Here is a 27,634-nt window from a genome sequence, read left to right on the forward strand (position 1 = left end):
CGGAAGGAAGTTCCTTATAAGACCGTCCTCTGCCTTAGCGTGGTGCCTGTCGAGCAGCTACAGATATAAAGACACAAATGGGCAGTTTACAGTCAATGCTTTGTACTGTGTGCTTGCTGAACCGGGACACCTCTTTTTTTATTATCAGGCCCAGAAGGAAGCGTGGTGGGTGAAGAGTGCAGCACAAGAGGCCAAGTTTGCTGAAATTGTCAATTCAATCTGTGGTGCTTGATGGTGGAGAAGTTACCCCAGTAAACAGTAATCTAAGGCAACAGGTGCAGTCAATAAGGAGACTCATAAAAATCAAGATGCCAGTAGGCCATGGTTAGGGTGGAGGACTTTGTGTCCAAGATCCTGGAGACAGTTTTCCAGGATAACGATATGCATGTCATGACCGTCCAGACTGCTAGTAAAGAGACAGCGGAGGAAAATTTCAAGGTTTCTGTCGGTGGACAGCATCAAGGAGCAGCACCAAACTTGAAATATCCCTGTTTTGGTGTCTTGGCGGAAGTGATGGATGTACCGACGATGCAATCCTGCCCCCAGGACTGCGTTGGGCATGTCTGATTGACCAGACGTAGTAGAGCTACTTTCCTAGACTAGACCAGCAATCCTGAACAACGACTTGAACTGTCCCTAGATTTTACTTTTTGTGTGTGGAGTCCCTTGTCGTTTGACCGGGCCCTGCCCATGTGACTTGGTATCCCGACTGTTGTAGGGATAGCTTTCCCATTCATTCGGTGGTCCTGTTAGAACCAGACGTGGACCTACTCCTCTTAAAAAAATGGAGGGGATTACTGTGATTTTGGACTCATTCCAAGTACGGGCTGTTTATAGCCCGTGATGACACCTAGCAAGAGTTCCAGCACGATATGCTTTTACCGCCAGTTAAAAGTCTAAAACCGGCGAGTTCAGACGCTGAACGTGTGTGAGACGAGGCCACCGGTGAGTCCACTGGTACCGTACCCATGGATTATTCTGTTATTGTAATTAGCAGACCAAATAATTACTACAGCCCTAAAATGATTGTAAAAAGTTAGGAACTATGTCTATTTAAATCCTGCTTTTACCAATAAATACTAACTGAACAAAAATTGTTTTGAATCATAGAACTAAAATTTTTATTATACAGATTTTAAACTAGTTATGTACTATGAATTTAAACTTCAATTAGTGTTAATTAGTGCACCTTCTCACATTTATTCACTTTCATTTTGTGATTTTTTTTATTTCAAAAAAGGAGTAAGAATACATGTATGACAATATGCTTAAAAATTGCACAGTGAATTTTAAAGATCTGATTTTTTGTGAAGGTCACCCTGGTGTCAAGATTAAGAGCAGTAATCTGTCAAATCATTGTATTCATAGTGACACTTGCTGCATCCCCTCACACCCCTGCTAGAAACAGCCCCCGTCACACAAATTATAGAAATTATACCTTATCCTCCAGAATATATTGTAACGTGTTATCTACTGAGTTCTTTTCAAGTGAATAAGGTATTATATATATTAATAATTTTTCTTTACTCTGCCTGAGTATGAATGATCGGATTTAAAACAAAATAATCAATGTAAGGCGAGGTGTGTGTATGTGTCCTAGAGCCGGGCACCCTGCACCTTGTTACTTGTCAGAGTTCTTATTGTGTTCGTGGAGTACCAGGTTATTTCACCCTTATTCAGGATTACTTCTCCTGGTACCCCACCACAATTCCTCTCGACTTCTCTACCCACTGGTGCTACTCACTTCGACCCTTGCTCTTTCTCTCTTTCGCTTCTTCTTCTACAGCTTTGCGTTTATGCGTCCTTTCACTTCAGTTGCTAGGTCAATTCTCTCTGAAAACTTCTCAGTATAACAATGGGTCATTCCACCCGTCAAAGGGATAACCAGCATTCTGGGAGAGTCCACTGTAGTCTCCTTAGTTACATCCCGTTGAAGTTACCGAACGCCCAATCTTTCACCGTTACAATATGTTAATACATATCTAAACCTGAAATAATATAGTACCGATCAGACCCAACCAAACAGAAAGTAAACACAAACTAAACCCTTGGTTTACTTTCTGGGTTTACTCTGTGTTTACTAGAGTGGACCCAGAGTAAACCCCAAGTTAACCCAGAGTGGACACAGAGTGGACACAGAGAGTAAACACCGATCAGAAGTATACCCTGAAAGCATACGCTACATGTGTATTCGGATTATACAAGGGGCAGGATGATAAGATAAAATACAGGTCTGCTTCACACTTCAGTGTGTATAGTTGACTCCAAAAGCAATTCTCGAGTAAATCCAAAGTAAACCCCGAGTAAACCCAAAGTAAACCCCGAGTGGACCAAAATTTAAAACAAAATAAACCCAAAGTAAACCAAGAAAGTAAACCCAGGGTTTATTTGGGGTTTACTCTGGTGTTAGGTTGGGTGTGATCGGTACTGTAGCTGTCTGATGTAAAACAAAAATAATTATTCTAAATTATTATGCATCATTATGGATTATTGAAAATTTTAGATTAGATATGTTCGGAAATAACTTCAGTTCTTAATTAGAATCTCAGTTTTGCTTTGTTCCTGTAAAAGATAAAGAAAAAGAAAAAAACCACCAAGCCTGCACTGATACCAATGTGTGCCCCTCATCCCTCATTAGACAGTACAGGGTGTGACTTAATCCATATCTCCACATTAAACAGTACAGGGTGTTACTGTGTAGATAGCAGTTGTGTCCGCTTTGGTGAATCGCTTTATGCTTTGTCTGTAGCCAGTTATCACGTAGTAATATGAATTTGAAGGTTCGGGTAGCCTGGTGACACCCATGGTCCCAGGGATGGGAGCAGCTCAACTAACGGCCTACGGTGACGCCAATGTGGGAGGAACACTTGTTTATGGTACTAGGCACTTATCACTAATTCTCTTTATTATGTCCTTCTCTCTCCTGTCAGGCTGCGCCTTTACACTGTCTGCTGCTCTTATCAATAATGACTAAATCAACAACCTACGAACACCTGTGAAACAACCACAAACATACTGACTTCAATATCAACTTAGACTTACCTCAAAATCAACAACGACTAACCTCAATATCTTATAATCAAATGCAATTAACCTCTAGAAGTGGTAGACTGACTCTGACTATGTTGACCTTACAGTGGAGTGAAAAAGACCTTACAGACCAGTGACAGAGACTATGTTAGACCTAACGGAGTATTGACAGACACTGTGTTTGACCTAACAGACCAGTGACAGAGATTGTGTTTGACCTATCAGACAAGTGACAGAGACTATAATTGACATTACGGAGTAGTGACAGAGACTTTGTTTTACCTTAAAGACCAGTGACAGAGACTATATTTGACCTTACGGAACAGTGACATAGACAATATTTGACATTACGGACCAGTGACAGAGACTTTGTTTTACCTTAAGGAGTAGTGACAGACACTGTATTTTACCTAACGGAGTAGTGACAGAGACTGTGTCTTACCTTAAGGAGTAGTGACAGAGACTGTGTTTTACCAAACGGAGTAGTGACTGAGACTTAACTGACCAATGACAGTGACTATGTTTGACCTTACTGACCAGACACAGATACAATGTTTGACCTCACGGACCAGTGACAGAGACTATGTTTGACTTTTCATACCCGTAACAGAGACTACATTTGACCTAACGGAGTAGTGACAGTGACTGTGTTAATCTTTACAGACCATTGACAGAGACTATGTTTGAACTTATGGAGTAGTGACAGGGACTATGTTTGACCTTACAGAGTAGTGACAGAGACTATGTTTGACCTTACACAGTAGTGATAGAGACTGTGTTTGACCCTAGGATCAGTGACAGAGAATATGTTTGACCTTTCGGACCAGTGACAGAGACTGTGTTTCACCTTACAGACCACTGACAGAGACTGTGTTTGACCTTACATACAAGTGACAGAGACTGCGTTTGACCTTTCGGAGTAGTGAAAGATACTGTGTTTGACCTTACGGAGTAGTGACCGGGACTGTGTTTGACCTTAAGGAGTAGTGACAGAGAGCATGACCTTACGGATGAGTGACAGAGACTGTTTTTGGCATTTCAGATCAATGTCAGACAGTGTTTGATCTTCGGAGTGGTGACAAAGACTGTGTTTGACCTTACGGACAAAGTGACAGAGACTATGTTTGACCTTACGGAGTAGTGACAGGGACATTGTTTGACCTTACGGAGTAGTGACAGGGACTATGTTTGACCTTACGGAGTAGTGACAGAGACTATGTTTGACTTAATGGCCCAGTGACAGAGACTATGTTTGACCTTAAGGACTAGTGACAGAGAATGTGTTTAACCTTACAGCCCAGTGACAGAGGCTATGTTTGACCTTACAGACCAGTGACAGAGACTGCGTTTGACCTTACGGAGTAGAAAAATAGACTGTGTTTGAGTTACAAAGACTGTGTTTGACCCAAGGGAGTAGAAACAGAGACTGTGTTTAAAATAACGGACCAGTGACAGAGAATGTGTTTGACTTTACCAATGACCTAAACAACAAGTGACAGGACTATGTTTGACCTTAAAGATCAATGACAGAGACTGTGATTGACCTAACAGACTAGTGACAGAGACTATGTTATATATAACGGAGTATTGACAGAGACTGTGTTTGACCTAACAGACCAGTGACAGATATTGTCTTTGACTTAATGGACCAGTGATAGAGACTATGTTTGACCTTACGGAGTAGTGACAGAGACTGTATTTGAGTTTACGGAGTAGTGAGAGAGATTGTGTTTGACCTTACAGACCAGTGACAGTGACTATGTTTGACGTTGAGGAGTAGTGACAGAGACTGTGTTTTACATTACGGAGTAGTGACAGAGACTGTGTTTTACATTACGGAGTACTGACAGAGACTGTGTTTTACATTACGGAGTAGTGACAGAGACTATGTTTGACCTTACTGACCAGACACAGAGACAATGTTTGACCTCACAGACAAGTGACAGAGACTATGTTTGATCTTTCAGACCAGTGACACACACTGTGTTTGAGCTTACGGAGTAGTAACAGAGACTGTGTTTGACCTTACGGACCAGAGACAGAAACTATGTTTAACCTTACGGACAAGTGACACTGACTGTGTTTTATCTGATGGACCAGTGACTGAGACTATGTTTGACTTTACAAAGTAGTGACAGAGACTATGTTTGACCTTACGGAGTAGTGACAGGGACTATGTTTGACCTAACAGACCAGTGACTGAGACTGTGTTTGACCTAACAGACCAGTGACTGATACTGTGTTTGACCTAACAGACCAGTGACTGAGATTGTGTTTGACCTTTCAGAGTAGTGACAGTGACAGTGTTTAACCTTACGGAGTAGTGACAGAGGCTGTATTTGACATGACCATGTGTAACGGTGGAGTGGACTAGAAGAACTAACTCTAGCTGCATGTCTTTAACTTCACTATAACACCTCCGCTGCTTTTGTCAATCAGTGTTTTGGAATTTGATTGGTTAACCAATGCTGAATGGGTGTATTAAGACTACTGATTGACAGAGTGAATCCCGAGTGTGTGCTTGGCATGAGAAGATTTCTTGCCTCTTGATCTGCTCTGACTCTCTCGTTTTCTTTCCTCTTTTAGCAAGTAACTTGAGTGGAAACAATTCAGGTGAGTGAATCTGCTTCTTCAAGAGGTCATGACCCTTGGAATGTTCACAGGCCATGAAATTTAATGTGAATGATTCACTGCTGTTATTTCTGTAAACAGGCTTGAATCAAAACACGGAAATCATTTGATTGCATTCCGTCCTCTATAAAAGTCTGTAGTTTGCTATTGAGTATTGTGTAATATTTAGTTATGTAATTCCTGTTTCAAAATCCGATTATGATGTGCTTTCAGTAATGCTAGGGCTATTATCCAATATTATCTTGTTTGATAAAGCTAAACTACAAATCTGCATTTATTGAATATTCAGTCTACAACGGTTATGCATGAAAATAGTGACGGTGGTCCATCTGAGTTTAGATTAGATTTGTTTCTTTAAGGTTTAATCAAAAGCTGATATAGATTTGTAAATTTGACAATAGATGATAATTGATGTGGATCGTATATGTGTATGTCACAGACGGCTTGATTTGTACTTTATGAATTTATTCCTTTTTTGAAACTGCTTAAATCTAGATAAGATGAAAAAATATTTGATAAAAGTATGCAAATTTACTGGTGAAATTTACATGAGAAGTTCTTCAAGTAATCAAGAACAGCTCTTGGTTTTGTCAAGTAAAATTTTTTGTTTGTATATAAATTTTGATATTTTGTTTCATAGCTCAAGTTTCTCAGATGTCGAGTTACGGCGTTCCGAGTGCTCTGTGAGCTGCACGGATGATGACGTTGAATGTGGCAGCAGCGGGAGCAGGAAACGCAGTGCTTCTGGTCTCCAATCTCGACGAACAGGTCAGTGTTACACACAATGCTGTAGGCCACCGCTAAGAAGCTAACATTGCAAATGAGCAGTAGCTAGCCCGCCCAATGGGGGGGGGGGGTTGAGGAAGACCGAGGCCCACTTAAGTTATCACGGTGGGGCTAGCCACTGTTGACTTGTCTGGGGCTGAAGACTAGCTTATGGTCGACCACTCCAACAGGTGCTTGCTGTTACAAAGTTAGCGGGTGAGCTAGCAAAGTTAGCTACTTTAGTTTTTGTAAAGAACTCTGCTAATCATCTATAAAAATCTTGCCAAGTGTTCTAGTCTGCTGCTTATGGATTGGTGTATTTTTATTGTTATAAGCCATTGAGCAGATTGATTCAGTACTGTGCTAAGCTGACCCCACAGGAAGAACGCAGCCCTATAACATTTAAAACAAATTCTACTTCAGATGGACCAATGGAAAGATTGATTATTTTCGTTATCGGGCATATCAATGCAAAATGTATGAAATAAAATACCAGAGTAAACAAGGACTTTTGGAATTCTGTGCAGTCTGTCCCCATTTTCCCGTGCTTTGTAACTACCAATGCTTATCTTCATGTGAGGCATGCTTACTCAGCTCTACAGTTGCTTTCACCATTCTTAAGCTATTCAGTCCGTATAATCTACATTTTTTCCTGCTATCTTGGTAGACCTGAGTTAGATTTTATTCAAATCAATGTATATATATATTTCTTTATTCACTTTTATTTTTTTACAGAAGTGTATTTCTTGCTTACCACAGCATAACGAGCTCATCTTGTCCCCAATCTATATAGCTAGCTCAGAACACCAACCAATGAGCTCCCCAATCTAAAGCGAACTCAGAACACGAGCTCCCAAATCTATAGCAAGCTCAAAACACCAATTTATGAGCTCCCAAATCTATACATAGCTCAAAGCAGCAATTTATGACCTCACTTTCTTTTAGGTTGCTCAAAACATAGATTTACGAGCTCATATTTCCCTATATTTATAGTTAGCTTAGAACACGGATTTTATGAAAGCCCCTATTTATAGCTAGCTGAGAGCATCTTATTGTAAGCTCTTAACATTACCTGTTAATAAACAGAAAAAAAACCTTACAATGCCCGTAACATAAAATATCAAAAGTATCACAGGGTTAGGTTTTTTTTTTTACATATATGTATCGTATGTGTAAGGTTGTGCACATTTTTGGTGTAAGAGAAATTAGGTATTTTTAAAAAAAGCTTGAAATAGAGCTCATTTGCTGTGGGTTAATTGAGAAGTCTTGGTATAAAGGGTTAATCTGTACCTCAGTGTAAGGACCATGTCTGAGAATGTACAATTATAAGACAATGTGTATATGTGGGTGGGTGGGGAGGTGAGACTGAATAGCTTGTACTAGGGAATTAATAGCATGACATAAGTGGGCATGTTGATTTTGTATAGACTAATGTAGCACACTGCTAGAGTCCCTAGAAAGTAACCACATTCACTAAATTATTGATGTCTTTTTTTTATTCCCATACTCTGCTGGTGTTCTACACGTGGACTTTTTCTCCTCGGATTCTTGGTTTCGCTCTGCTAACTTCCTGTCTCTAGAAGGTTACGCCCGACGCTCTCTTTACCCTTTTTGGTACGTTTGTATTTTAAAGCACTTCTTTTTTATTTAGTCTGTTTCCTGTGTATTGTAGTATTATCTGTACATAGATGGAAATTTTCATAAAGAGCACGAGAATCAATTTGTTCTGCTGTGATTTACTTGGCCAGTGGAGTCCTCTATTGTTACATGTGTTGACTTTGTACAGGTGTCTATGGTGACGTGCACCGAGTGAAAATTCTGTTCAACAAGAAAGATAACGCCCTGGTGCAGATGGCTGAACCTCATCAAGCTCAGTTAGGTAGGTGCCGCCTCATCAGGTACAATTAACCCCACCCCACCACCCCAGCCCCCACCCCATTCACATCACATCATCTTGGTTTTGTTAAAGATATCAACTTTTCTAAACATTTGAATTTTTAAATTAGTATTTCTTTATAGTACACAGAATTATTTTTGCTCGTTTTATTTTTGACATGTCGCAGTAATTAGATATTTCACCCTGTTTAAATTTGCCTGAATGTTATTTAACAGAAGATACCTGCAGTTTTCAATTTGACCTGCTTTAAATTTGTCCACTGTCAATGAGGGCAAATGATAAAAAAAATGGGGCTGGAATAATCCTGTGTGCATTAAATTTCAATTTCCCCCAAAATTCTACTTACATAACTTGAATGTTATCGAAGCCCTTCAGGGTCTTTATTCTAGAAAACTGTGTACAATTCAAGGGTAGAAAAATATGTGACAGACTTAAGATCATGATATTGAATGCATGTAACAAATATAAGAGAAATCCTCAAATTCTTTATTTACATGATTGGCATTGACAATGAGGGTAATCATAATGATATGATTTGTTCCTTTACCTGACAAAATGCTGCATAAACAGACAAGTAGAAATGTTAAGGTTCTCAAAATTAGGTATCACTTCATTCCACATGAAGGATAAAATACTGTTTGTTTTTAATCATGATTTAAACTAGTTCTATTTATTAAGATTATATGCCCTACTTCAAAGTCACTAAATTTTGCATTTTGCTTAAAAAAAGCACTTAATATACTATATGTTTTTACACACTACATATTATTTTGCTGAAAATTTGAACAAATTAAATGCAGTGATGTAAAACATAGTTAAGAATGAGTACATGCAAATCAAGGTATTAAATGAATGCCAAGATATAAATTAATACAAAATCTATTTAAACTAAGATATAAGAGTAAATAGAACCATTTTAACAAGTCCTTGGACTTTCAGTTTGATGTAACTATCTATTTCTTGCGTCAAAGCAAGTTAAAATGACACTGGTTTTAAGCGAAATATACACTGATTGCGTAGCCTTACCTCAAAAGCCAGACAAATCTTGTTGATTTCAAAGAGCAATGGCTGGGTGGCCTACAATGAAATAGACAGGCCTACGTCACCATGCTGTTTGACACAACTACCCAAAGTCCAAGCTCTTGTTAAAATGGTTCTACAAAAGATTTCATACTGCAGCATTTAGTGTTGATTTTTCCGCTTCAGTTAAAATTAAATTTTATGCTAAAACATTACCATCTAACACCATACACGTGCACCTACAATGCCCAGACTTTCCAAGATTCTTTGCGAATCTGTGAAAAAAACCGGTCCATCATTTAGTGGTGAAATGTAGAGATGTTAGAATGAAGTTGAAAACCTTGGTGATGTTTGCCCATAGTTGAAATGTCAGATATTGTTGAAATAGAGGATACCGTTGAGATGTGAGATATTATTGAGATATGAGATACTGTTGATATGTGAGGCATTGTTGAAATGTGAGATATTGTTGAGATGTTGTAAAGATCTTGGTGAGACAACTTGTTTTATCTTGGTTACAGCAATTGCTCACTTGGATAAAGTCAAGGTGTGGGGTAAGAATATCCGCGTGACACAGTCCAAACACACCCTGGTACAGATGCCCAAAGAGGGACAACCGGTAAGCATTACAGTACAGTACTATTAAATGATTGTTAACAATGAAGGAATATTAATCATAGAGCAATTAAATGATTGTTAGAAATGAAGGAATCTTCAGCATGGAACTATGAAATGATTGTTAGCACTAAATAATCTCTTAAGCATAATTCTGTCAAATGGTTGTAATGATTGTTATCAGTGAATGAATCTATAAATCTGATTGTATTGTGAGCACTGAATAATTCCTACACACATGATGGGTGTGAGTACTGAATAATTCCTACACACATGATGGGTGTGAGTAGTGAGTAGTATAGAGTGAGGTGTGTAATTGATCTCTTTTGTTTTGAGCAGGATGCTGGACTCACCAAAGACTTCACCAACTCCCCTCTACACCGCTTCAAACGCCCCGGCTCCAAGAATTGTCAGAACATCTTCCCTCCATCCGCAGTGCTGCATTTATCTAACATTCCGTAAGTGTCCATATAGTTACTGCATTTATCCAACATTCCGTAAGTGTCTGGATAGTTACTGCATTTATCCAACATTCCGTAAGTGTCAGGATAGTTACTGCATTTATCCAACATTCTGTAAGTGTCAGGATAGTTACTGCATTTATCCAACATTCCGTAAGTGTCTGGATACTTCAAATCAAGAACCCTTATATTCAGTGGATGTCAGACCAAGTTATAGTTTAAAAAAAAAATCAACAAACCTAAATATTCTATCAATATCAGATACACAAAATCCCATTTAGAAGCCAATTCTATTGCTGTCGTGTAGCTATAGATTCAGTGTATAATCAAAACAACAGCATTCCTTCAGATTTATCATACAGTTTTAACCGATAATCAGGTAAATAAAAAATAAGGTATTTAGAATTTTTAAATGATTGATAAATATATTTATACTCAAAACCCTTAAATAACAGTTTCAAATGAATTCTTTTTCAGACCCAACATAGAGGAGGACTTTCTATCTGATGCTTTCGCACAGCATGGACAAGTCAAAGCATTCAAATTTTTCCCGTAAGTTTCCAGAGGAATATTAAATAGTTTGAAAAGATTTTCTAGATCAAAAATTTTTATGCATTTAAAATAAGTAAAGCTTCAGAGTCATTTTAAGCAACAACTCGATGTGCTGAAGATATTTCAATCATCAAACTGATATTTCAATGATGTTTAGTGAAAGCCCATTGCTTCTGCTCAACTTTTCACACTTTTTCAATTCTTTAAACTGTGCTATATAAATTTGACATTGATCTTGTTGTGTTGTAGGAAAGACAGAAAAATGGCGCTGATTCAGATGGCTTCAGTTGATGAGGCGGTGACAGCACTGATAGTAAGTACTAGTACTCTTTTGTTAGTATGTACTGTTCTTTTCGTGGTAGAGAGATAGAAAGCCTCTCGTACATTGCTGCATTCAGTAAAATACTACCATAAACATTAATTGCATTGTTATTTTTAAACACTTTTTAAGAATACAATTTTGTATCTTAGGTTGATCAAGTAAATTTATTCCCCTTTTCAAATAATTTGACAATGAAAAGAAAGATGACTATTGCAGTAGAAATAGAGATAGAAACTAAGTTTGAAATATTTTCATTCTTTGAGTAAGAAAGTTATGCTCTTTGATCGATAAGTTGTCGGTGATAACTGAATGGTTGTTTTTGTTGCAGGCTATGCACAACTACCCCCTAAGTGACACCAACCACCTGCGAGTCTCATTTTCCAAGTCCACCATATAGTGTGTGCCGTGTGCAGCCCATCATGACATTACTGAACGTTGATTAATTGCCTCCCTTTGTGGGTGGGGCTCTGGTGGTATATGTGAAGTGCCTTTATGTGGTAATGGCATTGGAGTTTTACAAATGCCATGTTGAATGTGCAATGATCTCACATTTACCATTCTCGTCCAGTGTGGTGTCTGGGGGGTCAGGAACCACTGACCGGCTCACTGACCTCGCCCCACACCACACTGGACCCCAGGGGTCAAATTTGTTCAGTTTCAATTTTTAATAGTTGATTTATTTTTATTGTTGAAATTGTTGGTCTACTATATGATGTGTTTCTAACCAGGCTCTCCAGTATTTTTCAACGTCCCACACAAAGAAATCCATTTCTACATGTAAGCCTGGTTTTCATTGGTGCTGATATCAGCATTCATATCTATTGAATCACCCAGCTTTAACTACCAAGGACAGACTAGAGTGTCCAAAACATTCAGGGGAACCGAATCATCAACTGTAATGTCAGTTACCATAGCAATACAACATGGCGGGGGGTATACTGCTGTCACTGACACAAATGGATCTGAGGGAATTATGGGAACAAAAGTCATCTTTTTTTGTACTATGTTGATGTTTTGTAGCTTTTTTTTATCAAGACGGAGATGTTTTTATTTATTACTGCTGGTCTCTGATTTTTTGAGAGCCACAGTTCAGAGATGTTACAGATCAACTGTTAAGATATTACGACATATTTGTAATAAAAACAAATCAAAATTAGCCTCTGTTGTCATTACAGCTATATAATCCTTCTCTGATTTTCTCTGTCTGTTTTTTGTTTTCTTTGTCATCACCATAGTACTTTGTATATTTGTGCATTAAACTTGACACTTGATCTTCTGTCTCTTTCTGTTCTCTTTACCTATGTGCACTGTCTCCAGCTCCCTGTGACCTTGACCTTTGACTCTCATCTCGTGATCTCTGGACCTCTCTTGCTGGTACTATATATATACTACTATATATATTGGGTCTCTCGCTGACCCATTGTGATCACTGATTATCTGTCGTCTTGGTTTGCTCAAACGTATTGGACCAGAAGCCAATATAATGTTGAAAGTTATGAATTAAGAATTTCAAGAACCCTACCCATGTCTTAAATTTTAGACTGTAATAACTGAAATTGAAATCTATTAAACATGATGTCATCTGAGAGACAATGTGCATACGAGTGTTTCATGATGCCTTTACTCAAATTGTAACACCCGAATATATAGAGAAATCTACAAGTATTGGACGAAATGTAGAAAAGAGTATGTGACTTTTAAAAAATGTTAAGAAGTGGGGTATTCTTAACACAAACTTGTTCGTGTTCCTTTATTTAAAACATAGGTAATCACAAATTACAAAGCTCATTGAGATGAAGCATCGCCTTTATGAGACCACCTTTATCATATTATATGAAAATCATAGTTGATGATCTTGGATATTCATGGATTCTGTTTTGACCCAATATTGTATATCATCTGTTAAAAAATTGTATGATAATCATATGTTCATTTCATACGGTATTATGAGATACCATGTTTATCAATACAATAATTTAAAATACAATATTGCATCTTATCATACTTACAATATATTTCATTTAATACAATATAAAACTGTAATAAATAATGATGAATATAATATTGTAACCTATACTATGACATTACATCATGTTATACATTATTGTATTTAATCACATTATACAATATTTATAATACAATGTAGTATTATATGATACTATAACATATCATGTGATACATCACAATACATATTGTAACATGAAATTACATTGTTTAATATAGTATGATATCGATCATATTAGACACATAATATGATATTGTATCATGATACAATATAATTTGAAAAATTGTTTCATATCATATGATGAAAAAATGACAATAACAATCCGTGAACCATCTCAAAAATACAATATCATCTGATTAAGTAAGATAATTATATATTTTATTATATGATGGATTAAATCCTAGCTCTGTGATTGGCTCAAATACAACTATCTCGAAAACAGAACGTTATATTTACCTGCATGTGACCTAGAAGGTCAATATTATATAAATAGCGCCTGTTTGGGAGGGTAATTGTTGAAATTGACAGGTTGACAATGTTTTTCGAGGGGTGTCAATTTCAACAGTTACCCTCCAAAACAGGCACTAATTATTTTATTATACTGAATGTGCTATATTTAATAGTATATTATCACTATTTAACTCTATATAGACAAATAGTCAATAATTTTAATATTAGCATCGCGTCGGGCAATATTTCGTCCCTCGGGGCTAATATAATCAATGTTGCCCTTAACCACAGTCAATATTTGTATATGATTTTTAACCGGGTTTTCCAACGGAAAATCCAGTTATTAAAATGGTGAAAATGGCGGGCGGGCGGCTGCCAAAAGGGTACCCTCATTGTACGGATAACTCCTTCCACAGTTTTCAAGACAAGAAATTGTTCTTTTGCAAATCACTTACAAGTACATATATCAGTGGTGTGCATATTGCTAGGATTTAGATTTTTGAATATTTATGAAAAAATACCAGCTTTTGAACTTAGTCATTTTTCGCAAAATATTCCATATAGGGTACTCCATTTCACTGAATACGGGTTGACATGGATTGTGGATACAGTTCACATAAAAGAAAACCCGGTTTGCTGTCACATTGACAGCTTTTCACTTGTTTCTTCAATGTACAAACACATCTATCAAGCAGGTTTGAGTGAGGTCGATTTTTTAGCATCCTTGATAATGGAGATCGGGCTCTGCATTTAAAGCTTTCTCTTTAATTCATTAGTATTTAGTCAAATCATTTATGCAAGCTATTATCGATAAAACATGTGACCTGTTCCGAAAAACTAAATCTCATCCAGCATCTAAAACCTATGGCTCAGATTTTGGCATTCATGTCTGTCAGGTGCATCAGTATCATAAGACGCACCATCCATGCAAGTTTTGTTAAGTTAGGACCAGTAATAACTTGAATATAATCTATAGAGGGCACCTGCTCCAAAAACTTTATCCAGCTCTTAAAAACTTAACCTCATCCAGCATCCGAAACCTATGGCTCAGATTCAGCGTTTAAGCCTGTCATGTGCATCAGTATCATAAAACACACTTTCTATGCAAGTTTGGTGAAATAAGGACCAGTAGTAATTATAAATGGCTATCAAAGGACATCTGCTACAGAAACTTTAACCTGGTCCAAAAACCTTTACCTCCTCCAGCATCTGAAATTCATGGCCCAGATTCAGCATCCAAGTCTCTCAAGTCTAAAGTATGTCCACATGCATCATCCATGCAAGTTTGGTGAAGATAAGTAAGATGCAGGACCTGTAACAAAAAGTTTAACAAGGTCCGGACGCCGACACAGGGGGTATAGCATAAGCTCGCTCCAACTTCAACAAATCGACGCAATGGCATATTCATAAAGTAGCTAATCATTCGCAGATCCAGAATTTTTTTCCGGGGGGAGGGGTCCAAATTGAAAGTCGGAAGGGGTGGGGGCTAAACTTATCATCAGAAATCTTGACCAAAACAAAAAGTCCCCAAATCATGAAATTCATAATCCTGGTACCTATCGCTTCCCCCAAAAAATCATACGTAGGTTAATTTTTTTTTTACCAAAATCATGAAATTCTAAATCGGGGGGGGGGGGGGGGTTAGTCCGAGGCATATTTGCTATAATTTTAGTATGTAAATTTAATAATTTTTTTATTTTCCGGGGGAGGGGGTCTGGAGATTTTTTTTAATGAAATATCAGTTTAATATGCCGATTAAGATATTGAAAAATTGTTAAAATATGTGTCAAAACAAGTCGAAGATATTCCAATGCACAAACTATCTGAAAATTTGATCTGTACTGTAAATAAGGAAGCTAAAGTTAGAGTAGTCTAAAACAACATAGTTATTATAAATGTTCATTTTCTTCTTAAAAACCTTTCGCCACAAAATATAATCCCTTACTAAACTCTGTAAATATACAATTTTCACTGAACTTTTTTATTCAAGATAGTTTATTTGGCATTGTAAAATATGAATTTACAAGTAGAATTAACGTATTATGCATATTTTCCAGACTAGGGGTACACTTGCCTGCGTAAGTAGGTACAGCTATACCTATTGAAATGATATCGACAGACCTAGATAAGACCTAGAATTATTAATTCCCACCGCCATAAAAACTTTCAGCCAATATTAGTCTTTTGTTTATTGAAAATGTACAATTTAATGATCAGAAATGAAAACTTATCCTCACGCAACAAATTGCCTGGAGTATAATGTTTCTGAATATTCGGAGAGAAAAGGAGCCCGATTGGATTAAAAATGTACGCATTTTCTAAAAATAAAACCCACAACGCAGTCAACGGTTATAAAATATAACAGGAAATCACAAGGATGGATAAGTTATGTTGTAACTTTACAATAAAACGTGCAATAACTCACACAGCCATACTTGTAAAATGTACACAACTAAATACAAATAAACAGCGGAAGAACATGTGCTGCAACGGAAAACTACGTTTAAACACTATCAAAAATCTAAATTTTCTCAAGTTTGTCATAAGGAAGCATTGGGATCAAGACAATTTTTTTCAACCAAACAGTTGACATTTAATGACAACCCCTACTGAATATGCATATGAGATGGACAGTTCTTTGTTTTTTTTTTTAAAACAGTCTTAGCAATTAACGAGAATTCTTCTCTTCAATTATATAAAGCAGTTGATTCGATATCTATTTCTTCAATTTGATATCATACATATCTTTAATTGTCATGCTCTGAAGCTTGCTCACATCCATGTTTACCCAGGTACATACACCATCTTCTAAACAATCATCGTTGTCTGTATTTATCATTTCTTTTGTTTGATGACTTTGATATCCTCCTCCGTTGTTGAATTTGTTTCCACTCTTTTTGTTTAGATTCGTTTTCAACCTCGCTTCACTAAAAAAAATGGTAAACTGGTGCAACATCAGTCAGTTTTCCTTTCTTTGGTGCCTCTGTGCTGTCTTTCAGCTTCTTGATTTGGGTGATTCGACAAACAAGTTTTCTTAGAAAAGCATGTGTTCTATCTCATGAGCAAAGTATTGTCCGTTAATGCATTTAACAAACAAGCCATTAGAAAAATATTATGTGATTGAATTCCCTTCTTCATCTTAGCTTGCATGTTCAGTTTAACCAAAGTATGAGGTAACCTTTCAAAAGGTAATAGAATCTTTACCAGATTTCAACCATGCAGCAAAATTGAAAACAGAGTTTATGAATGTTTAGCTGGCATGTTTAGGCATGGGTGCGAGGTTAGGAGATAATGAAGCACTTACAGGGTTCCATCTGATCTCCACGTCAATCAAAACTCTGTCTCATTTTACTTTAGTAGTTTATAATGAAACACAGATGTGATGCTTTTGGATAAACGGAAGAACTATAGTTACAAGAACTGTCTAAAACTGGGTAAAAACTTAAGGAATTTCTGTATTTCCGGCGACAACAAGACTAAAATGCTTTAGATGGTAAAAACCCTTTATATAAACTTAGGTCGGTATGGTGAATTCTAAAAATCTAAACATTAAACCACAACAATCTTAAGACTATATCCTGACTAATGACAATGATGAATAAGAATTGTAAACAATAGTTATTAGTACTATAAGCATAAGTATATAACATTGAGTAAATCTTCAATCTGAGTGTGTCATTTATTTCAAGACCACAAATTAATAGTTCAATTAAGATGATTAAGCAAGTATGGTAACATAAACAAAGAGTTGGTTGAATTACTCTTTTTATAGATAAAATGTGATATAGATAACAAACATTTTGATAACAAATATTACTCCATGATAGATTACTTATCTGCACTTTCTACCCTTCCAATTGTATAGTGTTGTTTCTCATTAGTATTTCTAACACTTCAGCAAATAGCGTGGTGGTGTCATTCCTTTTTGTTTGTTAAGGTAAACGTCCGTATTCATATTTTCTAAAACTAATTAATTGCATTAGCAAAAAACAAAAAGAAACAAACAAACAAACAAACAAACAAACAAACAAAAACAGATAGGGTACCTAAATTTCCTCTTTTGTACTCGGACTTCGACAGATAATGAAGAAGATCCTTTTAAAGATTCAAATTTACATATTATTTTATATGTATAGCACTCATGGTATTTGTCAATTAAAACCCATCTTACAGAAACTTTTGAATAATATTCAAGTTAAGAAAAAAAAAATCTACTTAATAGTTTGAATTTCGAAACTATGGGTAGATGGTCTCTCATATATCTCCATTATTTCTCATAGAAAGAGACGCTTGTCCAACTATTACATGCTTAGGTAGAGTACGTATCTTATTGGATAAGGAGTCATATTCCATCAAACAGCATGACTGGTTCTAGATGCGGACATGAGACATGTTAATTATAACGCACAAACAAATCAGTAACTCTAAATCAATTCTCAACAAGCAAAACTAAACAGAAAAGGTCATTCCATTAAGGATAAACACCCCATCCGTTCTTTAAAATCCTAGCAGTGCACGGCCAGCGCTAACCAATCGGCCATATAGACAAGCCAAAACATTGCTTTTACCTATGCACGGCGTTGCACACTAAAGGGAAAAAATCTGTTAAACACCAAATTTATTATTTGTATTTATTATATATATAATTATTTTTTTAAAGTGAATTTGAAGTATGTGAAATTCTAAACACAGATCACTTCCTGTTCAGCATTTTGCTTGAAGCGATACAAGCATATACACCAGAACTTTATTTTCCTGATATTTCTAGCAATAGCATTGGTACTGATGGTATTTTTGTTCACATCCATGTTCTGAGCGTAGAACAAGCATTACTGACAGAGTTTCCGGATGTATACATGTACATGTAGAATCAAATGTCAGTAAACTAGGAAGACATGAAATTACTGATTTTGACAAAGAATTACATCTAAATCAGTTTACAACCATGTATTTCAACGATGGATCAGGTCAATGCATTGATCATTGCAACAGGTAGTTTTATAGTTTATCGTTCTCCATCTTGTTAACTGCATGCTCTGATCAGTGGTTCCATTTATTTCTATCAGTATTATATATTTCTTCCTTAATTATTTCAATAACTTTAAAGAATAATAGATTTATCACATATAAAACTTTTTAATATTTGGAAAAGTGTATGGTGGTTTGCTGACCCTAATCTTTTTTAACACAAATTCTAATCATCCTTGTGATTTGATTTCAAATTTTGCAGTGTTAACGTTTATATGGAATTTTTAAATTTTAGGAAGTAATATTGGCATACCTCATAGAAATTGAATGTTAATACGCCAGTTACCAAGGTAATAATTTGTAATAATAAATGTGTGTTGTAAAAATAGTTTCTGTTTTATGTCCGATGTATAATGCCAATGGTGTAGAGGAATGTGCATTCTTACTAATAGATTTTGAAGTATAAATAAAAGGTCAGGACTTGATGGTGTGTTATCAAAGGGCTTTAAAGGTAATATGAAACGATTTTTAACACTATGATTTTCTTTTATAAATATAAAGCTTGGTATAAACAAATGTTAAAATACGTGATGTAAGATTTTTTTGCCTTTGCATTACTGAGAAATAACCGTGAAAACTGAGCACCTGAAAAAATTATTCCCCGCTTATCGTTCTTGATTTTGTGGATTTATGTTGTCACACAGACCCACCGATGTAAACAATGCATCAAAACTAGTGTAATTTTAAAGTAGTTTATCGATTAAATTTCAGTAATTTTTGCAAATATGAACGTGTCTTTCTTTTCAAATGAGATAATTTGATTTCGTAGTAGCCTACAGATGACTTATTTTTAATTGGTCGTTAATGAATAAATCTAATAGCAGCTTCTCATGATGAAGATCCCGTACTACAGTGTAAATTTAACGAAAGAAATGCTCCAACATTAATAGCTGATTAATGAGTTATCCTTATCTTTTTAAAATAGAAACATCATTCTCTTCTTCGATACGTATAATGATTGAGCTACATTTAAAGGGAATTAAAGCATTTTAATTGATTTGATTTATTTTGTCACATAAAAAAGTATCAGGCAGGCCAATGAAAATGTTTGAGGCATCATGCATATATTAAAATCATATTATACTTGCATGTGGATCTATGAAGAAAATCATTCATTCTCCATGCACTCTCGAAACTGAATATGTACACGCTATTATAAATATAAACGCAAACGATTTCATTTCTTGAGAGAAAAAATACTGACGTGGTTGATTATTGTATAATTATACAAGTTTTTTAAATAAAATAGTATTTTTTTTTCTTTTAAAATGCTGCAAAATGACATGGATATTTGTTTTCACAACATAGCTTTATAGGGATGTTGGGTCTTACTAACGACATAAGCAAGGGAGGTAAGCCGCGTAAGTCAATGTTCCTCTTCGCCAATAAGTGATTTTGATCGACTGTGGCGCTCACATTTTGCATAAAATATTCAAAAAACAATGTCAGTCTGATTAAATAAGCACTTATGAACTCATTTCCGTATATAACTCAATATGGTCAGGATATCGTTTCATATGACCTTTAATCTTTTTTTTGTCCATAGTCCTTCTAAAGTGTACTGTTTCTCGTTTAACTTTAATTACGATAGATGCTTCTTTTAAACCAGTTTGCTATTGCCTAATATTTAGGGTCAAATGATGCATTGAATAGTCAATGCTTATGTTATATTTTTGCATTAAAAGGATGATTTCTGTTAGATAAATGATTATTTAAACATGTACTTCATTATATTGGACTGAATACAATACGGTTTCAGATGCAGAAATTTGTTATAATAGGATATATCTTATTCAGTTTTACGTAAAATATTATAACGTTTCATCCTTTTTAAAAACTTTTAGCAAAGACAGTTTTGGGATTTGTGGTAGTTTAGTGAACTAGCTAAAATGCAAGTTTGACATAACTTAATATTGCACACAACTGAAAACTAAAAGAAAATAAATCTCTTGAGCGCTGTTTTAAATTAACTGAACCTCTGTGGTTGTCACATACTTATATACTTAAAAATCGTAAATGAGCCTTCGCTGACTGTTAAATTCCTAGCAGAAAGTTATTTGTCTTCAATGTAAAACATAGTTTATTATAACATTACGCAATCTCCTTCCGGGATGTAATATAGATGCCGGTAGATCCCGATTATCCATTTTTATCTAGAAAATAAAAATACTGATGTGAAAAATCTATTGGGAAAATCTCGAATAAACTTGTATCAATGAGGAAAGCGTTACCTCTCGTGTCTGTCCAGTTCTTAGAAAGATGTACATTTTTATTTGATGCGATATTAACAATAGGGTTACTTTCTACAAATATCCAATAACTATATTCCTTCGTGAGTAATGTTATCTAAACAATGAAGTTTTGATAAATTATTTACGTGGCGTTCTTTATAACACGCAAACTAGCTTGTATTGTCACTGTCAACTCAATTAGAATGATCAAATTAATAATGGGTTGTATCAAATGTAATCTTCTACTCATAAAATCGCATTTTCCTCTTCCTTATTTGAGTTTTTGTTTTTTCAAAAAATTTCCTGTTTCACTTTTATACATACATGTATTTTAAAATCATATGTTTTCCCTATATAACATCAGATAGTCTTCGAGTTTTAGTTTCTCCTTAATTGTCCTTCACTGTTACATTCCGTTTTAAACAACAAATTAGTTTATTTTATTAAATAACCGCAATTAAGTCTCCATGTGGTTGATGTAATGCGATATCAAATTTTAAATCCTTAGAGCAAATGATTAAATTTCATATGACAAAAACAAAACATAATATTGGTGATAATTTGTAGATGCTTCGTGGTATGGCTCTACAGAACTTTGTTCATTTCGAAAAGAGATTTGTCTTAGATTTTTCCAAAACCAAAAATGGCCCAAACATTTTTGTTGGTGCAAGCTCAACGGGAAAAACGGCAGTCCTTGAACTAATCAGAAGATGTATGGACAGCAGACTCAACTCATCTCTTACCAACAGAGCAAACTCAAATGAAAGAGCATACGTGTTTTGCGAATTTTATCTTGATATCGATAAATATGGGCCAACTGTTATAACAGGAATGATAGTAGATGCCAGAACTGACAATTACTCTAGTACAATGCAAACTGACAAAGAAGTAAAAGCAAACCCTGAAGTGAAATCAGAAGATAAAGAAGAAAAAGGAAGAGAGAATAAGCTTGACGAAATGAGTGAACAGGGAGACGAACAGGGAAGTCAAAAGAAGAAAATGAAAAAAGACAATAAACCTGAAGAAATGAGTGGAGAACAGGGAGAGGAACAGGGAAGTCAAAATAAGAAAGAAAAAGAAATGGACTTGGATGAGGAGGGTACGATGTTTCACAAAGTAATAATTGTACACGTTAGGAGGAAAAATAGAATTTTGTTCTGAAAAATATTTAGAGAGAAGTGACGGTAAAATTGTTAATCTCGAAAAGAATGTTTAACTTTCTCAAATACTGGATGACCTTAGAGGGTACATAGAAACAAAGGAAAATCATATTAGTAAGGGGATCACGGATCTCTTTAATGAAGATTTCGTTGTAAAAGTATTAGGAGAAATAGAAATAAAGCAAAGAGAAAATAAGACTTACCATGTGTGTCAAGAGTTATGGAGAAAAATTGAAGAACAATTTGTTGGAATTTTACCCACGAGAGGACTAGGCACAATTCAGTGGACAAAGAGTAAATTGATAGAATCGGAAAATAAAACAAAAAATTACGAAGGCACTTTTGTTCATGCAGAAATTATTACCGAACTTTTGGACAGCGACATTATAGATAAACAGAAAGAGCAAGAAATATTCAGTTTTTTTAACAAATCCCAGTAAAATTGTCTTTAGGAAGGAAGCACCGAATGCGAATCGTATAAATTTAATTCAGGTCAAAAATGGAATGAATGAGTTTCCACTGCTCCAGACCTCAGTTGGGATCATAGAAGCAAAACAGTTTTCTCTCATAATGGCTCACAGGACACTAAAAACAATTTGTTTAGAAGAACCCGATCGCGGAATGCATCCTCAGATGATTGAACGTTTAAAAGAAGTGCTGCATCACGAAAGTCGACACAAAACAATCATTGTTGTAACACACACTCCATATCTTCTCGACCAATCATTGTTGTAACACACACTCCATATCTTCTCGACCAATCATTGTTGTAACACACACTCCATATCTTCTCGACCAATCATTGTTGTAACACACACTCCATATCTTCTCGACCAATCATTGTTGTAACACACACTCCATATCTTCTCGACCAATCATTGTTGTAACACACACTCCATATCTTCTCGACTCCATGTCGTTGAAAAACATCTTTTTCTTTTCCAGGAAATATGATGTCGCGATTGACGTCGTTAATATATATGACAAACTTGAGAGCAATAAATATTTGAAGATTGTAAAAATGGAAGACTTAAAAGCAATTTTATTTTCGTCAAAAGTTCTTTTTGTTGAAGGAAGCACTGACAAAATTGTTCTGGAAGCAATTTTTCGATATTTGATACAACGGTCCTCAAAGACGTACGAAGATATTCTTCCAATATTGAGTCACGAGATATGCTCTAAGAGAAAATATATCAGAGTTCTGCAACAAATTGAACATAAAATTTTGCCTAGTCTTGGATAGGGACGCAGTTATTGTAACAGAAGAGTCAACCAAGCGTATTAAGAAAATTGGACTTGGTTATTCAAGTTATAATAGGTTTGAGGGAGTTCTCGTTTCGGACTTTCTTGTTGACCCTAACGGTTTTGAAGCACTTTCTACTGATTTGGCAACAAAGGAAAAAAACATTTATTTGGAGAGATGGGGACCTAGAAGATTTTCTCTTAAGTAGCAGGGAGAATAATTCTGAAATTCTTAGGATTTTTAAACCTGATGCCAAATTTACAACTGCAGAAGATAAAGAAAAATACAACAAGATGAAAACGACCATCAAGAAATCGTTGAAAAACGGTTGTTTTCGGGAAAATCTAGATGCCTTAGCTGATACTGTAACACATTTTCCCGTAACTGAACGCTTTTTTTTTTTTTGAAAGATATATAACTAAAGAAAATATTTACTTATTTGAAATACGTTTACTAAGAGATGTGTTTATACCATTTTCACGCCCCATGCAAAATCATTCATTATTATTTGAATAAAATTAATATTATGGATATATTATTTTATCTTCAAATATGTAATAAATAATGCTTTTCAGTCATCATGGTCTTTATTTTTTAAACTGATAATGTCAATGAAACATTCCTTTTTTCATTATATTTAGGAAAAATACCGATTTTAGAATAATTTTAATGCCGTAAACATATTGTGTATATACTATCATTAATTTCATTCTTTGGTGGGTGGTATAATTTGAATTCATAAAAAACTTGCTTTCATTGTCTTGTATATGGTGCTAACCTCTTGGCTTTTATATTGTTAGATTCCTTTTTTAACATATAAAAATCATGATTTATGAGGAATATGAATGCATCGAAAGACATATTGATGAATATTTTTGGCTAACCTGAGCGGTAAGCTTAAATTAGTTATTTTGATCACTTTTAATCCGGCATCCGCTTGTCTGTTTGTCCGTCCGTCCATCCGTAACCTGTTTACATTTTCGACTTCTTACACCACTGGGTCGATTTCAACTTAACTTGCCAGGCTCTCAGTAAGGGAAGATTAAGAATTATTCAGAAATTGTTGATATTTTTAAAATCTTCTTTAACACCATCAGGTTTATCAATTGCTTGTATATATCATTTCAAACCAAACTCTCTATGACTGAGTCTTTTTAATGCACAGTTCAGGACTAAAATACAGATAGAAACTTTGGCTTTTAAAAAGACTAGGAATAAATTAAGCACTGTCTTTTTCTATTGCAAACATTCTCTTAATAATACTTACATGCCAAAAAAACAGTTTTTCTCCGTGCATAAAAGAAACAATATGATAGTGGATTTGTTATGCGATTGTATGAGAGTTTTTTTAAATTTTGATGTTTAGAAATTGTTTCAGCATAATTATTTCATCCAAGGTTTTTCTGAGAAATTACAATACCACAAACAAAGCTCTGTGAAGCTACCAACATTTAGTTTATTTAACATTGTTTCAACTTGTAAAGGTAATTTTGCTTAAATTGTTGATATCGTTTATGTTTCTATTTTTACATATGTAATTTCTAAACAAAATGTCTATCATATTTTGTATAAAAATGTATTTACTCTGGTTTTCCTTTAATTCATTGCTATATTTTAATTTTTTTTCAGTTGTTAAATACTTTTCCCATTTATATCTCATCTTCTACAATGGTTTTCATTATAAATATGTTTCTTTATTGAAAATTACAGGACTCATTATTTTAGAATCATTTTTAAAATATGATTTATCTATTAAAACGGAGTTTAAGCTATTTCATTAAATTGTTGTATTTTAATACTTGTTGTTTTTGCAATTAAATGACTAAGCTCTATGGGTTCTTTATATTTTAGTAAGAAAATTGATTTCCTTTATGCAGATTTTGTTAAGTGAGAAGTTATAGTTACTACAATACACACTCTAAAGAGTTTTTAAAAAGTATTATTAAAAACACTTACATGAAATTAGTCGGTTTGATTCAATGACTGCTTATCGCAAACATACATGTAAGATTATAAGTTACTGCAACATTATTTGAATAATTAATCGAGGTAAGACCGCTGATGAGGCAACTCTTTCTTTGAATTTTAAAGATACTGACCAAGCACTATTCTCTAAGAGTTTTCAAAAACTTAGCACATGTATATATCTAGAAACTTATTACCAAAAGTGATTCAGGTTGTTGAGCCCTGATCATCTTTACAAACAAATTTTGCTGTTTTAAATACTTATTTTAGCAAAACTTAGTTTAGAAAGGTTTTAGGTAGTCTAGAATCTTCATAAATAGACACGGGACAGAGTGAAATCTTCTGTATGCTTTTACAATACATGAACAAATCATTTTAAGGGGTTCTTTTGTAAAATCTTTTTAAATATCATTTGACCCTATTAATTAACGTTTATCATAGACAAGAGAAAAGCTGTCAATGTGACAGCAAATCGGGTTTTCTTTTGTGTGAACAGTATCTATAATCCATTAAAGCCCTAGCATAATGCACATTTCTAATATATTTCCAATTGATCTGCAAAAGAACAACTTCCTATCTTGAAAACTGTAGGAGGAGTTATCCGTACAATCAGGGTACCCTGTATGCAATTTTTTGCCAAAGAATGACTAAGTTCAACAGCTGGAATTTTTTCATAAATCATTAGAAATCAAAATCCTAACAATATGCACACTTCTTATCAATGGCCAATTAATCTGCAAAAGGTCACTTTTTATCTTGGAAACTGTAGGAAGAGTTATCCGTACAATAAGGGTACCCTTTTGACAGCCGCCCGCCCGCCATTTTCACAATTTCAGTTACCGGATTTTTCCTTTGGAAAACCCCGTTAATAAAAGGAAATAAGACTTTTATGCTCATTTGTAAAAATCTAGAGGATAATTAGATATTAATAAAGCAAATTTAAAACAGCATTTTAGATTTAAAAATAAAACTGACGGACACACTCGAGAATAGAAAAACTAAATTTTAAAAAAAGACAATTACGTTAAAAGTTCAATGCATAAAATCATAAGCAAATAAGAAAGACAAAAAAACCGCAACAAAATATTCAGCAGATTTAGATTAAAAACATTCTGTCAATAAACAATTATCATTTATAGAAAAGAAAAACAAATAGAAAAATGATATGCCAAAGATTGGCGGAACACTCTATTTATGCAGATTGTGAGATATGAATATCAATATATGCGCAGAAAACACAGAATGTTACAGAAAGGTGGTCCAGAGTGTATGGTCCTCATTAAATTCACAGACCTTAGTTTTAGTGTCCTTATTTTTGCAAGAGCAAGTTTAGATAGCAAGCCATATATTTTCTACCGTAATTATACAATTAATTTTTTCCACAAAATATCGTACGTTCGCATAATTCTTTAACTATAGGCTCAAAGCTTAATAAATAGATGGGAAAACAACAAGACTCGTTTATTATATAAAAAATTGTATTCACAAAACCTTTTAGTATATCCTTAAATTCATCGCCTATTAGGTTTACGGAAAAACCTGGCTGAGGCAAAATTATGCTAAATTTCCCATTTGAAGTTGTTTTCGTTTGAGTTTATTTGATATGAGATTACATACTTGCTGGATGTCCAATTGCCTTTTAAGATAATACGACTTCATTAAAGTTGTTCGTTTATTTTGTCATTGGAAATGTAACCTTGGTTTTAAAGTTAAACGTAAAGGGACTTGGACACGATTTGAGATCAAAAATTTTATTTTTATTTTTTTTGTATAAAATAGTGTTTTGGTGCATTTTAAATGATTGACCAAAATATTAAATGTTAACGTCAAGTTACAAGCGAGATACAGAGGTAAGAATTGATAGTTATGTAAACAAAGCTCGAGTTTTATTGTTGTTTACAAAAATTGTTATGTAGAGAACTACCATTTCTTAGACAAAATGACATGTAAAAACAATTTAAACTAATTCAATATCTTCTTAAATACTATCATCAACAAAAGAATGTTACATTTGATTGAAATTTACACCAATACAACGAATATGTAAAAATGACAATATTCGAGCTTTGTTTACAAAACAAAGAATTTTAAATTCTGTATCTTGCTTATAACTTAATATTTGAGTTTCAAATTTTGACATAGCATTATAAACTTCTATATTTATCAGTATAACCATTGAAAATAGAAAAATAAAATTTGAAAATTTTAAGTCAAATCGTGTCCAAGTCCCTTTAAAGTTTGACTATTTCATGTAAATAA

At 34.6% G+C, this 27,634-nt stretch overlaps 1 protein-coding gene and 1 pseudogene across 2 annotated transcripts; both read left to right on the top strand.

Moving 5' to 3' along the window:
• Positions 1–6,315: 6,315 nt before the first annotated feature.
• Positions 6,316–12,564, top strand: LOC128164443 (polypyrimidine tract-binding protein 1-like). 2 transcript variants are annotated; one of them, XM_052828253.1, is made up of 8 exons: positions 6,316–6,429; positions 8,007–8,040; positions 8,213–8,305; positions 9,865–9,962; positions 10,295–10,416; positions 10,897–10,971; positions 11,221–11,284; positions 11,622–12,564. In XM_052828253.1, the coding sequence occupies exons 1-8, from the start codon at positions 6,358–6,360 to the stop codon at positions 11,688–11,690; spliced, it is 627 nt and encodes a 208-aa protein (XP_052684213.1). In that variant the 5' UTR covers positions 6,316–6,357; the 3' UTR covers positions 11,691–12,564. The 2 variants fall into 2 exon arrangements, with proteins under 2 accessions (XP_052684213.1, XP_052684214.1); XM_052828254.1 differs by having other exon boundaries at positions 6,317–6,429; positions 10,298–10,416.
• A 6,048-nt stretch (positions 12,565–18,612) lies between these two features.
• Positions 18,613–23,817, top strand: LOC128166066 (uncharacterized; annotated as a pseudogene).
• The last annotated feature ends 3,817 nt before the right edge of the window (positions 23,818–27,634 follow it).

Source organism: Crassostrea angulata, chromosome 10, assembly GCF_025612915.1.
Source record: "Crassostrea angulata isolate pt1a10 chromosome 10, ASM2561291v2, whole genome shotgun sequence".
In the NCBI taxonomy this organism is placed as follows: domain Eukaryota; kingdom Metazoa; phylum Mollusca; class Bivalvia; order Ostreida; family Ostreidae; genus Magallana; species Magallana angulata.